The sequence below is a fragment of the Macrobrachium rosenbergii genome, chromosome 42 (genome assembly GCF_040412425.1).
Source record: "Macrobrachium rosenbergii isolate ZJJX-2024 chromosome 42, ASM4041242v1, whole genome shotgun sequence".
Classification (NCBI taxonomy): domain Eukaryota; kingdom Metazoa; phylum Arthropoda; class Malacostraca; order Decapoda; family Palaemonidae; genus Macrobrachium; species Macrobrachium rosenbergii.
The window spans coordinates 14,695,969-14,710,848 of record NC_089782.1 but is presented as its reverse complement, the minus strand read 5'-3'; the positions used below and the strand labels follow the sequence as shown (position 1 = coordinate 14,710,848).

The following is a 14,880-nucleotide window of genomic DNA, read 5'->3' as shown; positions in this document are numbered from 1 at the left end:
AGATATTTTTCTTAAAATGAGACATTTGTAATTAGAAGGGAATTTTGCATTAAAACCAATACCTACAATATACCATGGCTGAAAACAATTTTTCACAACAAAACACTTTTCTATACTGTACAACCAAATAACCATAAAAAGCAATATTCCATGGCAAAAGTACCTGAAGCACCAACTCAATGAATGAAAGAAGAAACCCCTCCACACGTGACAGGCAACTTCACTGGGCCACAAAGTGACATTACCTTCTGTAGCTATAATCAAAATTGCCTCCTGTGCAATCCTCATCTGAAGAGTGCAGGGGAGGGAGGATGGCAAGGATAATTATCATTAATGGGTTTGCATAAAAACCTGTTCTGCTATAAAACCATTCTTTGTTTTTGCTAACCCATTAATTATAAATACCCTGAAACATAATTTAGGAGGCAGGATGAAGCAGAAGAGCCCTTCTTGAGAAAGGCAGATTAAGTTACATTAGTTTAATTCCACCAAGACAGATGGTGAGATGGCATAAAAATTAAAATCACAGGGGCTTCTATTAATGGATGTATAATGGAAAAAACAACCCACAGTCCCCTAACCAAGCACAACAGGTGTAAAGGCTGGTACTCCGGGAAAGATGTGCCTCTATGTATGCCAGTTTATGAAAAATAAAGTCATGAACAGGAAGAGGAAGAAGTACATGGCCTGCCATGATGACAAGTCCCAGTGCATAACCATTAAGAGAATCATGGGTAACATCATATAGGTAAATTCCAGCAAATGTATTCTTAAGTAAGGCAGAGAGCTCAAGGTTACATCTGATCCTTGAACTTTGAGAATTATCAATGAAAGAATGAATCATAAAACTTACACTATAAAGCCAAGTACTGGGACACTTCCAGCCATTCAGTGCTTATGATGGTGAAAAGGAGTGGGAGAGGTTAGACAACAAGATAAAGAGGTCCAGAAACTTAATGAGATGAAGTACAAGGATCTTGCGATAAACCCGAGAGAAAACCCCACAATTGCACCATGATTAATAGTGAGGTCAGACAGCAAGATGGAAGGAAAGGAGTTGAAGGAATGCTGCAAACAAAGTTTGATTATGCCTATAGTGCAACTTAAGATGTACATTGAGCGCTTGTGTGCAGGAACAGTAAGCAATAACCGTAGAGGATAGCATCCGAACCCAGTGTTCTGCCCCAATGGACTCAAAAGGCCCATCAGGACTTAAAGAGATGAATCCAGACATGACGAGAGGAGATCAGAGGGGACAGCAAGACTTCAACATTGGGATCACCTACCTGGGAATTTGAAGTCAAACTTTCCTCAGCCTCCAGAACAAAAGAGCAACCTGGGACTACATAGCTGGAAAGCAGATTGGTGCTGTGATGAATATGGATGACACCTCTGAGGGCTTTAAGTGGGCTGCTGACAATATGTATTAGATCTGTGGTACTGCCTAGAGGGAGTCATCTGTTGGTAAGGAGACTCGGGTCATGTAACAAGTCCTCTGTAGGTAAGGAGAGTGAGCAGATTAGACTGAAGAGGTTCTTGCACTCAAATTAATGATCATGGCCTGGTGGCAGCAGAGGTGAGTTTATCGCCTAATCCATGGAAATAGGTCTTCCAGGAAGAAGAGATCAGGATACATGGGACCACAGAAACATCATGACTGAGCATGAAAAGAAAGCTGGAAAGGTCCTGCAAAGCAGCATTCCCTTTATCATAATTTGTTTTTGCTAACATGCAGCACATGTAACAAACAATATATCAAAGCACAATTGAGGGTAAAGGCATGCCAACAAGACATGACTTGATCCTTGGTAGAAAGCAAATTACCAACTGCGGCAGAAAATACCCACCCTTGCTGGTTTAAACAGGCCATGTTTTCTTGGCAAAAATGCTCTCATGTATCTACTTTAAAAGCTATCACATGAGCCAAGAGAGACCTAAAGGAGGTGGAATCCCTGGCAATAACTTTAGTTAAAAGAGGGGGAGCTGAGCTAGTGAAGAGCAGTACTTGGGTCACTGATCAGAAAGAGGAAGGTAATGTCCAGAATCCAAAGGGCAATGGGCAGGGAAGTGAGCAGAGGCTGCCCTCACTGAAGGATGAGGTGGAGACTTGGGAAAAGTGTAAAACAAGTTACTCAAAGATGCAGTGGACAAGACTACTCGGCACGTCCCAGTCATGAGCAGCAAAGACAGAACTAGTGGTAGCTTGAGAAGTGTGACAAGCACACATCAGAGGAGGGTCCCTTGAATAAAGTCAAGTCTTGAGACTATGCAGAATCTTGGTGGACTGGACTTGGTTGGCAAAAACCATTGGCTCAGGAAATGAAGAAGTCTCCTGATGCAAATGAAGAAGCTTCTCAGAGCAGCTTGAGGGTACTCTTTGGTAAGGGGGGGGGGTCTCAAAGGAACGTCAAGAGGCGGAATATCATACAGAAAGGAGAAACCAACATCGCAGGAGTTTACACAGAAACCTCTGCAGGTAGGGGCACAAGAGGCAGACAATAATAGACGGGAGATAGCAGTCAAGAACACTGACACAGGTGAGAGTGCCTAAGCACCAAAGGTCCCATATATCTGGCAAGAGTTGTAGCAGCCAAATTACATAGGGTAGGCATGTAAGCAGATGTTGACAACAGTGAAGCAGTTAAGGATATGTGAGCAGGGAAGTAAACAAGGAATGACTGAATACATGGGAGCAGTTGAGGTGCTAATAAACAGTCCAGTAAATGGAGGAAGTCGAATGCATGAGAGCACTCGAGTACATGAGCAGACAAGAACAAAAGTCAAATGAGGGGGCAAGGAAATCAAGTAGGCATGACCAAGGCAGTACTTGAGACCTAATGGTACACAAAAGGGTACACAGAGAAAGTCAAAGAAGAAAGAGCCAGACCCAAGGGAGCTGCAGCTACATAAGCAAACACCTTCGACAATGAGACTGCAAGCGGAGGGGGTGGAAGGTGAGTCATGAGGGTGCAATCAACTTCTTTAAGGAAGAAGACTGTCCTTAGTACCGAGATGAAACCTTTGTCTTGAGCTTAGCCAGGAACTCATCGACAGACTGAACTAAGTCAAGCAAAGGCAAGGGTACTGCAGGAGGAAAATGCCAAACAAAAGAATCATGGGCAGAATCTACAGGGGTGACATACGATGAGACTGGAAAGTCTCTCTTGTAGGTGACTGGGATTTCCCTGACAAGTGTGCAAAATGAGTTGAGAATGGAGAGGATCCAAAGTGCTTATGCTTATCACTCTTGATGTTAAGTGGGGACTAGCTACTTTGGTGTACGTACAAAAATCATAAAAAAAACTATTGCAAATTAAGGGTTGAAACTTCATATAAATTATAAATACCACACACTATTGTAGTTTTTATGTATAACTCTCCAGAGTTATGACATCATAATGTTATATTTACTTTTTTTGTTGTAGCAGACTCAATATTTGATCAATATAAATGAGTTGTGAATAGCCTGACAGTGTCTAAATGCTTCATCATCAAAATTTTTCCTTAATTATCTAATTGCTATATAGTGTGGCCACATTGTCATGCACGCCTGACTGATATAAAATATTCACTTACAGCGCATTTACATTCATTTTCTTTTTATATTCAGAAATATCTGAATGTGACCTTTCAACTGCCAAAGCAATATCAACACAAAGCCAGAGTTAATAAAATAGAGCACATATTAGATTTTCTATGAATATTTGACTGTGAGAAAATTACTTTTGAGATATTGGCCTGTAAAGTTTAAAGGGACTCAATGGGGCTGGGTATGAAGCAAACTGCTGAGCAACTGCTCTCCCTTTCTCTTTCTAAGAGTAATCACAGTCTTGTTTACTGATTAACTGTCTTAACTGTCTGTGTTCCTATGGTCATCATTATAACAACCAGAGTTGCTAAAAAAGCTGGTTCCATACTGTGATCACTTATTTTTACAAGGTAAAATGAGCATTATGGCTGAATAAATAGGGATGGTTTTCGCTACACAGGCAAACTGCAACTTACACTTTTGGTGCCCCTAGGGGCTCCATCAGCCCACACACTGGCGTTTGCCATGTGTCATAATGGATTCTTGAATGCTTTAGGATTAGCTTTAGTTATTGTTTGAAATTTTGATTTATTTACCCCAAAAGTAGCTAGTCCTCCTTTAAGGGAGAGGCATAGCAAAGGAGGCAGCCTTATCAAAAGACACTCAAGACTTGACACTCATGGTTATGGACCAATGGGAAAAAGAAAAGTCCAACGACTTAACCGCAGAAGCAGTGATAACATGATTAAAGGAACACCACTGGGCATTCAGATATCATTGACCAATCCTTGCATAACACATCAAATCAGGAGAACACTGTTGGACATTAAACAATGAACGGTACTTATTTTAGGATGGCATAAATGTGACTGGTACTTTCCATTCTTTGCACAAGTAAGGTGAGGCAAAATTAATAAGTAACTCCCAAAGGAAAACACCAGGAGAAGAATACCCTAATTAAAATTACTGTATAATAACTTCCAAAGGAAAACACAAGGAGAATAATACCCTAATTAAAATTACTGTATAACAAAAAATGTGACAAATGGACCACTAAACACTAGGCCATTAATACAAAAATCATGAAATCACAACTTAAGGATAAACAATATCTATCATTATAAAGATGGGGAGAAGTCAAAGCATTTGCTAAGTAAACAAACCATCCTGATAGGAATTAGGCAAGGGTTATACTAAATTGCTAATAACACAGGGCACAGAAAATCCCAACTACAACTATATATTAATAAGTAAAACTTAACTTGAAAATTAATGAAATTTACAGAAAACCACTCAAACTTACTGAACTGGCACTGAAAACAGAATAGGTTAATTTTCAGTTACTCAGAGGAGCAAAACAGGGCATCACAGTAAGAGAATCAAGGTGATGAAAATTAATTAATGGTGAAAAATGGTTAACTATGAAATGGCACAGCACAAAAACACTACACTGATCTTGGAAAGCCAAGCAGCACATCCACATGCTACCAAGATGAACAGAAGAATGAGTAATGTTGTCTTGCAGGAAATGGAGTCAGCTGGCATATGCACGGTAAAGTTTCTTCTTTCAGACCCTGTTAGTGTCTTTGGATGCATTTTGCACAGAATACAGCATTTATTTTAGTGGGTTTGTAACAAATGCACATTACCATATGCTTTCCCTAGTCTACCTTGGTCCAGGCAAGCTAGGATTTTGCATCTATTGTAAACTATATCAATAAAAAATACTGACAAAATAATCTTCAAGCACAAGATGACCCAAAGATATGTCTGACAATTTTCTAGAAGTCTGGTCAGATATTCATTTCAAACCTTTATCTAGAATGCAGTTTGTTAATGTGATTATTTTCAGGGGTTTGCCATGCAAACCATAACATACAAATGACATATTTAGAGTAATAATATTCCAAGGACAAGCTGGTATGGTTTCCCAACTAACTCTTCTCTTATGACAAACTACTAACACAGCATCAATATCCATAAACTCCCGAAAGTAACTTACAACATAATCTTTAAATTATGGTTTCCAACATAAACAAATGTTGCAATTTAAAACAATATGTATCAATCTATTACAACCCAAAAGTTATTCTTGGAAAGAATTCATAATAAACAGGAAAGCTTATTATAACCAAATTCTTAAAAGATTGAATCCATCTAGTTACTGACCTTGCAATTATGCTATGAATGTTACTGACACAACATAAGAATTCAATCCAAGGTTGCAAAATTAGGACATCATTGCCATTATCAAAATCTCCAAATGGTAAGTCTTAATTTTAAAAAAAACCAGTCTGTATGCAGAAACTGAGACCTTGGCAACAATGTAAGAAATCAAAATTCTAGAAGACTGATTCTTTGGGCTATACAGCACGCACTTACCTTCAAAGGAAATCCACTTCCTTCTTTGACAAACTTGCCTAAAGTAAATTTACCAATTCGAAAGGAAACAATGATGGTACTGTAGCTAAAAGAAAAGTGGTTAAATCTGTCAATAAAAAAATTAGTACCCAGATGAAACAAAGAAAGGGTATACATGACTATTACAATGGAGCTCAATTCTTTCCTAAAAGGATTTAGGAAAGAGGAAAGGATATGGAGAAAGTGGGCAATTAAAAGAGAAAAGCAATGGACAGCTTTTTAAAGTTCACAAACTCACCATTTATGGATTGTGTAGACACTGACTTCTTCTTTAGGGACCCAACCATTGCCCCATTGGCAGTCCCTACTCCGCCTCCATTATTTGTGACACTTACATTATTGCCCCCTACTGTGGGTACCCCACTTGCACTAGTTGGACTTCCAGCTGGCCCTTCAGTACTGGGACATTGTGGAACCATGCCATTCTGAAATGCAGTGCAACCAGAAAATAATAAATACCAGAGTATGGTGGCCTCAAAATAATAAATACCAGAGTATGGTGGCCTCAAGAATGAAACAAAAAATTAACCATGGTCTAAAAATACCTTATAAAATATACCTTTATTTTTTCTCACTAGACAGCATATTTTCCCTTCACCCTTTTGCAATGTTCCACGTTCCAGGACAAAGTATAAAAATTATGGAGACATAAAACCTGGGAGCACAAACTGTTGTTGAATATCTGCTTAACAAGAGGTATGGCTTCCAAAAGACAAAGGATACCTAATATGCACCTCAATTCAACTATGACTTGACTTACCAGTACAATATTATTAAGGTCTCCAGACTAACAAAGGTGCTTTCCTACAATAATATGAGTATGGTGAAGGTTTTCTTACACTGACTAATGCACTATGCCAGGCAATTACCTATTAACTAAACTTAATTAGGTGATTTATCCCAACCACTGAGTAAATATTCTCAAGTCTTACAGGGCTAGTCCCCCAGGATAAAAATTTACAATGAACCACTTATTATTTCTAATAAATAGTTGAACTTCTCTTTACACATGTTCTTAAGAAAGAATTAATCTTTTTTCAATCTAAAGTGATTTAAAAAGAGAAATGTTGAAGTTGGATGAAGAGACAAACAGGGATTGATGAAAAAAAAGTGCATATTTTAAAATTATACACATTCTTTTGTATGCAAAGCAGAACCTTTTATGTGGAATTCCCCAGTGCAAGTGGAAACAGTCACTGAAGATTGGTAACAAGGTAGTCAGTTGGTGGTAGGATCCCCCACTCACCTGTTGTAACATTGCACTTTTTCTTCGAAGGGCAAACTGGGGGCAGGGGGTTGAGAAAGGATTATGATAAAAAGTTCTGGTTTTTAAACCTAGATAATCAAAATTACTGTATTTTCAAGCACTGAAGACACTAAGACACTATATTTTTTTTTCTAGAGTAAGTCTTGGAAGTGTACAGTGCATCTTAAAAGGCCAAATGTTAAATTTTTCATCAGCCTATCCTAGCGCCAGAGAAAGGTTATCTTTGCTAGAGAGTAATTAAAACCCCTGTGTATGACCTCTAAAGGAAGTGTATAAATCATTCTTGGTTAAAATGTTAAGTAACAAGAGTAGTATCATACAAACAAAAACAAAAAATATACACAGTTGTAAAGATTCATTTCCAATTGGCAGATTAAGGTAGACAAGTTAAAGGATAAGTAGTAAATTACATCCAATGCTGTCAATCTTAACATACTGCACCAGCTGTATGCTCCTCCATCTAAATGAACTGAAACACTGTCAGCTGAAAATATTTCTGATGCAACATAGCTAGGCAGTTTATACTGTGTGCATTACTTTGTAATCAGTTCGTTTTTCAGTTCACTGATATGACAACTTCAGAAAAGCTTATTTAATATTAAAATCAATATACAGTAAACGCCCGGGGATTCGCGTTCTCATAATCCATGGACTCAGTGATTCGCGGAATTTTGTGGAATCTATCTATACATTATCTGAAAGAAAAACTCAGCCATTCGCGGATTTTTTCATAGAGCAATATTCTGTATTTTCATATTTTCATGACTAAATACTGTACTGTACCTACATATAAACTTTTAAATACTGTACTGTACCTACATATAAATTTTAGGATAAACTAATGATTTACAGTAGGCAGTCCCCGGTTATCGGCGCTTGTCTAGCAACAACTATAACTGGATTTTCAGTGCCGACATGTGCCGATCTCCACTTACTGGCACCAATAAGCACTGTTATCACTGATTTTTGGTTATCATCATGCTGTCGGGAATGGAATCCTTCCAATAACTGGGGACTGCCTGTACTAATTTTCAAATATTAATATTAAGTTTAATAAGATTAAATAATAATTCTCTCTCTCTCTCTCTCTCTCTCTCTTACTGAGACGAGAGAATTTTTATGCATATGTAATATGTATATGAAATATTTTCTGTTAAAACAGAATTCCATCAAATATATGGGAACCCATAGAAAAGCCAAATTGTGGAAAATAAAGGCTATATTTCAGATACCAAACTCTCTCTCTCCTGATGTCCTCCAACAAATTCAGTTTACCAGACAGAAACTGTTGGAAATACTAACATTAAGGTTCAAAGATTGAGTTGAGGAGAACTTTAAAGTACTAGTTTAGTTTACCGTAGGCTGAGTGGTGTGCACAGTGCCATAACTTCTTGATGATACCTGGTTTTCCGGCACTTTATTCTGCGTTGTGGAGAGGTACTCTAACGTTACCACACCTCGACGATCTGTAATACAATAAATGATTAAAAACTAGAGAAAAGTAGTATTGTTGTACATTGTCAACCAATTAAATTCAATGATACATCAATAATAAAATCAAGTGTGGTTCTTGGATGTAAACTCAATCTAAAGTCTAACAGGAGTGATTTATGAGTTAAGGTTAAAACTCACTTCCAGAAAGATTAAGGTATATACATTACAATGTATAAAATTCTTTCCAGAGTTACTGACATTTAATGCAAATTTATTAACAATGGATTTTCAAATACACAGTAATTTCTTTTACATCTTAAAACATTATCAACCTTACCAATAAGGCTTGGCTGGACAGGGCCACAAAGCACTGCCAAGCAATTGAGGCAGAAGTTGCCGTAACCATACGGGTTAAAGTTAGCTTGTCCTCGACGAGAACTAAACGAGCCTTTGATCTGTCCAGAAATAAAAGGGAGAAAAATAAAAGCTAATATTTTATCTTGAGTGAAGAAGCAAGATATCTTTAAGTATTTTAGTTGTTATTAAACCATTCATCACTTAACATGTATTAATTAAAGAGAGAAAAACACACACATCTGCTGATCCTTATGTAAAGAGGGATAAATTGACGTCAGCTAAGCATAAAACATATAGAATTAGACAAATATCTCAACAACCTAGTATAAACATTTGATCCAAGGATAGTCTTTCTTTATGAAAATATTTAAAGTAATAAGTACCGAGTTCCAAATACACAAAATTATTCCTCTCTATTTAGAGACCAAGTTCTGACTGCCTATCTTAATTTCAGCAGTTGCAGTCAGATGGTACATAATATTCATCCCATTTCCAGGTCTCAACCTATAGCTGACTACTCCTCCACTTGTACCAGTATCTCAGCCTTAACTGACTATATGACATGTACAGTCATATCTCAAAATTACACGAGGTTAGGTTCCGGAGCCCCTCGTGCAAGGTGAATTTTCACGTAAGTTTGGCATGGTCTTTAAAAATGCTAATAAATGTTTATTTATGACCCTAATCATGCTCCCAAAGTATTAAGCTAACTTTTAAATGAACTAAAGTTAGTGTAATTTTATTTAAAATTTAGCTTATTACCCTTAAAAAAGGAATACAATAAATGGTTGACATAAAAATTGAGTACTGCACAGTTTCATAATAGCGCATTTACAGTAAGTGCGTACGTATACTAATGTTACCCCTAATTCATGGGATGCCGTTTCCTTTGTCACTTAGAGTAAAAGCTGTTTTCTTTGCGTCATTAGGCAAAACGTCATGTGTCAGTCAACAAAAGTACAATTCCATAAAATATCGAAAACATGTACATAATGTTCGTAGAAGGTAGTACAGTACAGGTAAAATTCAACCAATTTAAAATTATATACTGTACAGGTAATGACGTACAGAGAAATACAGTAATACTTCGATCTTACACGATTCGAGTTGCGCGAATTCACACACACACAAACTTTTCACTGGAACCTAACTAATGGGCATACACGATTTTTTCACAGACACACAAAATTCTCGAGAAACCCTGCAGAAGTGGGTGTTTAATTTTTTAAGTAATTTACAAGTTTTCATGCTTTTATGGGTAAAATCTGTATGAAAAATGCATTTCATTCTTTTATGTGTAAAATCTGTATGAAAAATGCATTTCATGCTTCTATGTGTAAAATCTGAATGAAAAATGCATTTGATGTTTTAATGTGCAAAATCTCTATGAAAAATGCATTTCATGCTTTCATGTGTAAAATCTCTATGAAAAATGCAATTCATGCTTTCATGTGTACAATCTGTATCGAAAATGTATTATTTTTATTTTTGTACAAGCATAAATATGATGCAAAGGTAATTTCAGCACATTCACTTAGTGTACTTTTACAAGATGTGATACCCATTTGCAAAGTTACTGCACTTTTCAAAGATGATACCCCTGCAGAAAATGCTTGTTTAATGTTTGAAGTACATTTATAAGTTTTCATGCTTTTAACTGTAAAATCGATATGGAAAATTTATATTTATATTTCTGTACATAAATATCATACAAGTATTATGTCCATTTGCAAAGTCTTTGTCACAAGGACTTTACATGACCTTGAGATGAGGTTGTTCAATCGCGCTCATTTGATGAAATGAATTCGTTAATGTAATATCACAGATGTAACTAAGAGTTGTATAAGTGTCATTCTTTGAAAATTACTCTGTTCACCTCGGAGAAAAGTGCTGGTGCAATCTGTATGTGCATGTAATTACAGCATGTTCAGTTGGTGTACTTTTACAGGATGTGATACCCTGCATTTTTCAAAGATGATACCCCTGTAGAAAGTGTGTATAATTTTTAAGTTTTCGTTTTTTTATGTGTAAAATCAGAATAAATGGAAAATTTGTATTTATACAGTTACTAAATTGATACAAAAGCTCTACTCTTCTCTTTATTCTCTATCTCTCTCTCTCTCTCTCTCTCTCTCTCTCTCTCTCTCTCTCTCTCTCTCTCTCTCATTCGTAGTTAGCGCTCAAACATACGTTTACAACTTATTATTCTCTGTACATCACTACCTGTACAGTATATAATTTTAAATTGATTGAATTTTACCTGTACTGTACTACCTTCTACAAACATTATGTACATGCTTTCGATGTTTTATGGAATTGTACTTTTGTTGACTGATATTTTTGCCTAGTGACGCAAAAGAAAACGGCTTTTACTCTAAGTGACAAAAAAACGGCATCCCATGAATTAGGGGTAACATTAGTATACGTGACGCACCTACTGTAAATGCGCTATTATGAAACTGCGCAGTACTCAATTTTTATGTCAACCATTTACTGTATTCCTTTTTTAAGGGTAATAAGCTAAATTTTAAATAAAATTACACTAATTTTAGTTCATTTAAGTTAGCTTTTAAATGAGCATGATTAGGGTCATATTTAGTACTTAAACTCTGGAAATAAACATTTATTAGCATTTTTAAAGACCGAGCCAAACTTACGCGAAAATTCACCTTGCACGAGGGACTCCGGAACCTAACCTCGCGTAATTTCGAGGTATGACTGTAATAAGTTGTAAAAGTATGTTTGAGCTCTAACTACGAGAGAGAGAGAGAGAGAGAGAGAGAGAGAAAGAGAGAGAGAGAGAGAGAGAGAGAGAGAGAGAGAGAGAGAGAGAGATACTGTAATAAAGTAACTGTACTGCTTTTGTATCGTATTTATGCGCAAATATATAAATACAAATTTTCCATTCTGATTTTACACCTAAAAACACGAAAACTTAAAAATTAAACACACTTTCTACAGGGGTATCATCTTTGAAAAATGCAGTAATTAAGGGTATCACATCTTGTAAAAGTACACCAACTGAACGTGCTGTAATTGCATGCACACACAGATTGCACCAGCACTTTTCTCCGAGGTGAACAGAGTAATTTTCAAAGAATGACACTTATACAACTCTTAGTTACATCTCTGATATTACATTAACGAATTCATTTTATTAAATGAGCGTGACTGAACAACCTCATCTCAAGGTCATGTAAAGTCCTTGTGACAAAGACTTTGCAAATGGACATAATACTTGTATGATATTTATGTACAGAAATATAAATATAAATTTTCCATATCGATTTTACAGTTAAAAGCATGAAAACTTATAAATGTACTTCAAACATTAAACAAGCATTTTCTGCAGGGGTATCATCTTTGAAAAGTGCAGTAACTTTGCAAATGGGTATCACATCTTGTAAAAGTACACTAAGTGAATGTGCTGAAATTACCTTTGCATCATATTTATGCATGTACAAAAATAAAAATAATACATTTTCGGTAGATTTTACACATGAAAGCATGAAATGCATTTTTCACAGAGATTTTACACATGAAACCATGAAATGCATTTTTCATAGAGATTTTGCACATTAAAACATCAAATGCATTTTTTTCAGATTTTACACATAAAACATGAAAGATTTTACAGATTTTACACATAAAGCATGAAATGCATTTTTTCATACAGATTTTACACATATAAGAATGAAATGCATTTTTCATACAGATTTTACACACAAAAGCATGAAAACTTGTAAATCACTTCAAAAATTAAACACCCACTTCTGCAGGGTTTCTCGAGAATTTCGTGTGTGTGAAAAAATCGCGTACGCCCATTAGTTAGGTTCCAGTGAAAAGTTCGTGTGTGGTGAATTCGCGCAACTCGAAATTGTGTAAGATTGAAGTATTACTGTACAGTAATTTGTTAACTAACAGCATGAGAACATATCTCTCACACTTTCAAGGAGCCAATTTTTTCTCTAGAAAAGGCAGATACTCTCCCTATCAGGTAGGTTGGATGTGATAAGGCTGGATAAACTTACATCTTCATTGGTGGTTTGGTTGGAAGTGGTGAGATAAGTATGGAATCCAGCCAGGCCTAGAATAGACCAGACTGAGAAAAAGCAGATGACGCACTCAATGACGGATGCTGGATGTAGCTGGATGGCCTCCATGAAGGTTTTGTTTTCATTGTTCATGACTGTTGGAAAAGCATTTTATTAAAGTCTTCAAGAAACTATAAACACAAAATTAAAAAAAATAAAAAGGTAAACTCTCAAATAATAATTAGTAATTACAAAAATTTTTTAATGGCACCATCAGCATTCATTAACATACAGAAACTAATCAAGGGGGTCTGACCAGTCAATGATGACACTTGGAAAAAGGAGTAAGGGAAAAGTTTTCTAAACCTGCATTTGGCATTCAACAATGTGGATACACAGTATTACATCAAAATTCATTGTAGTTTTATGGTTAAGGGGTATTTCCCACCTCACCCCCCAACCACCTTTTGAACTGTATTATTATAATGTACTGTATCATGCAGTGTAAATTAAAATTCTTATTCCATTATCATTTTAACATTCAATGAAAAATGACATTATTATAATAAAATAAAGTTTTATATATACTTACCAAGTAATTACAGTTATACTTTCCTTTGAACAGCAGCTTATATTCAGAATTTCGCGGGTAGCACTTCAATATAGTTTGTGTAGGTGATCAGCCCGTCCCACTAACGGAATATTGGAACAACCTAGCAAACAATTCTCATTTGTTTTATGCCTTATGTCTATCAGAGGGGAGGAGGGTGGGCTCCAATTCTGTAATTATTGTACTTGGTAAGCATATATAAAGCTTTATTGTTATAAAAATGTCATTTTTGTATAAGTAACTTACCAAGTAATTACATAGTTGAATCCCACACTGACAGGAGGTGGGATACATGGACACAGTATTCTACTCCAAAAACATTAAGTCATGTAATGAATTTGAAACAGAAAAGTTGCTGGCATTGAATACAATGCCTGTTGTTCCTTATTGGTTAAGACAGCCTGCAGCATAAAACTGCAACTGGTTGTTGCTCAACTTAACCTGTAGTGGCGTGGCGGAAGAGCCAAGAGTTGCCTCTACGTAAGTGGAAGCTTTGTAACAAGGAGTACTCCGATGGCTACCAAAGCATCAGTGGAAGTTATGCAACCAAGGAGTTAGCAAATAGCTAGCAAAACTTTAATAGGTGCCCTTGCCCTGGGCACAGTACCAATGTAAAAAAACAACCAGAAACACTGTCACCTACACTGAAATAACACCAAAACCCATCCACTGAGTGCTCTAGGTACTTTGTACCTCCTGGCTCCTAAAAACCTCTATACCTTACTAGAAGGTGAAGGGATAGTAGGAGAAAATCTTATGCTTCCTACTGCCATACCATGCCAGTCCGGAGTTGGCGCCAGGCGAGTTGTGGAAGCTCGCAGATTGGTATAAATATCACTGGTGCCAGACTGTAGCTGGCGCCAAGCAAGCAGGCACCAGACGAACTGGGTGCCAACCAAGCTGCTGGGACATCACGGACGCCTTAAGCTCTAAAGTTGGCACTAGACTGCAGTTGGAAACAGGCGCGCTGAGCACAAGGGTAGCCTGAAGCTCTGGGCACTGGGGGTTCTATATCTGGGGCCAGATTTGTAGCTGGTGCCAGGTGAGCTGGGCGCCAGGCAAGCTAGCAGCTTGAGGCTCTGGAAGCTCTAAAGCTGGTGACAGACTGTAGCTGGCGCCCAAAGAGCTGGGTGCCAGCAGAGCTAGAAGTTCAGGTTTCGGTTCTTAAGACAGTGAGACATGAAGGATGCTTACTTCTAGTAGGTCGATGCAGAATGGAAGTAACGGC

The 14,880-nt window shown here is 36.9% G+C and overlaps 1 protein-coding gene across 5 annotated transcripts in view; it reads right to left on the bottom strand.

The window, feature by feature from the left end:
* Positions 1–14,880, bottom strand: part of app (Palmitoyltransferase app) — a 136,444-nt gene that overhangs the window by 43,364 nt on the left and 78,200 nt on the right. For all 5 annotated transcript variants that reach the window (XR_010849857.1, XM_067085545.1, XM_067085544.1 and 2 more), the window contains exons 6-9: positions 13,040–13,197; positions 8,989–9,106; positions 8,574–8,683; positions 6,189–6,375 (exon numbers count right to left, since the gene is read on the bottom strand). Coding sequence is in view for 4 of the 5 variants with exons in the window: in XM_067085545.1 (XP_066941646.1) it covers positions 6,189–6,375; positions 8,574–8,683; positions 8,989–9,106; positions 13,040–13,197 (573 nt within the window). In the remaining variant the exon portion in view is untranslated. The remainder of the gene's footprint in view (positions 1–6,188; positions 6,376–8,573; positions 8,684–8,988; positions 9,107–13,039; positions 13,198–14,880) is intronic.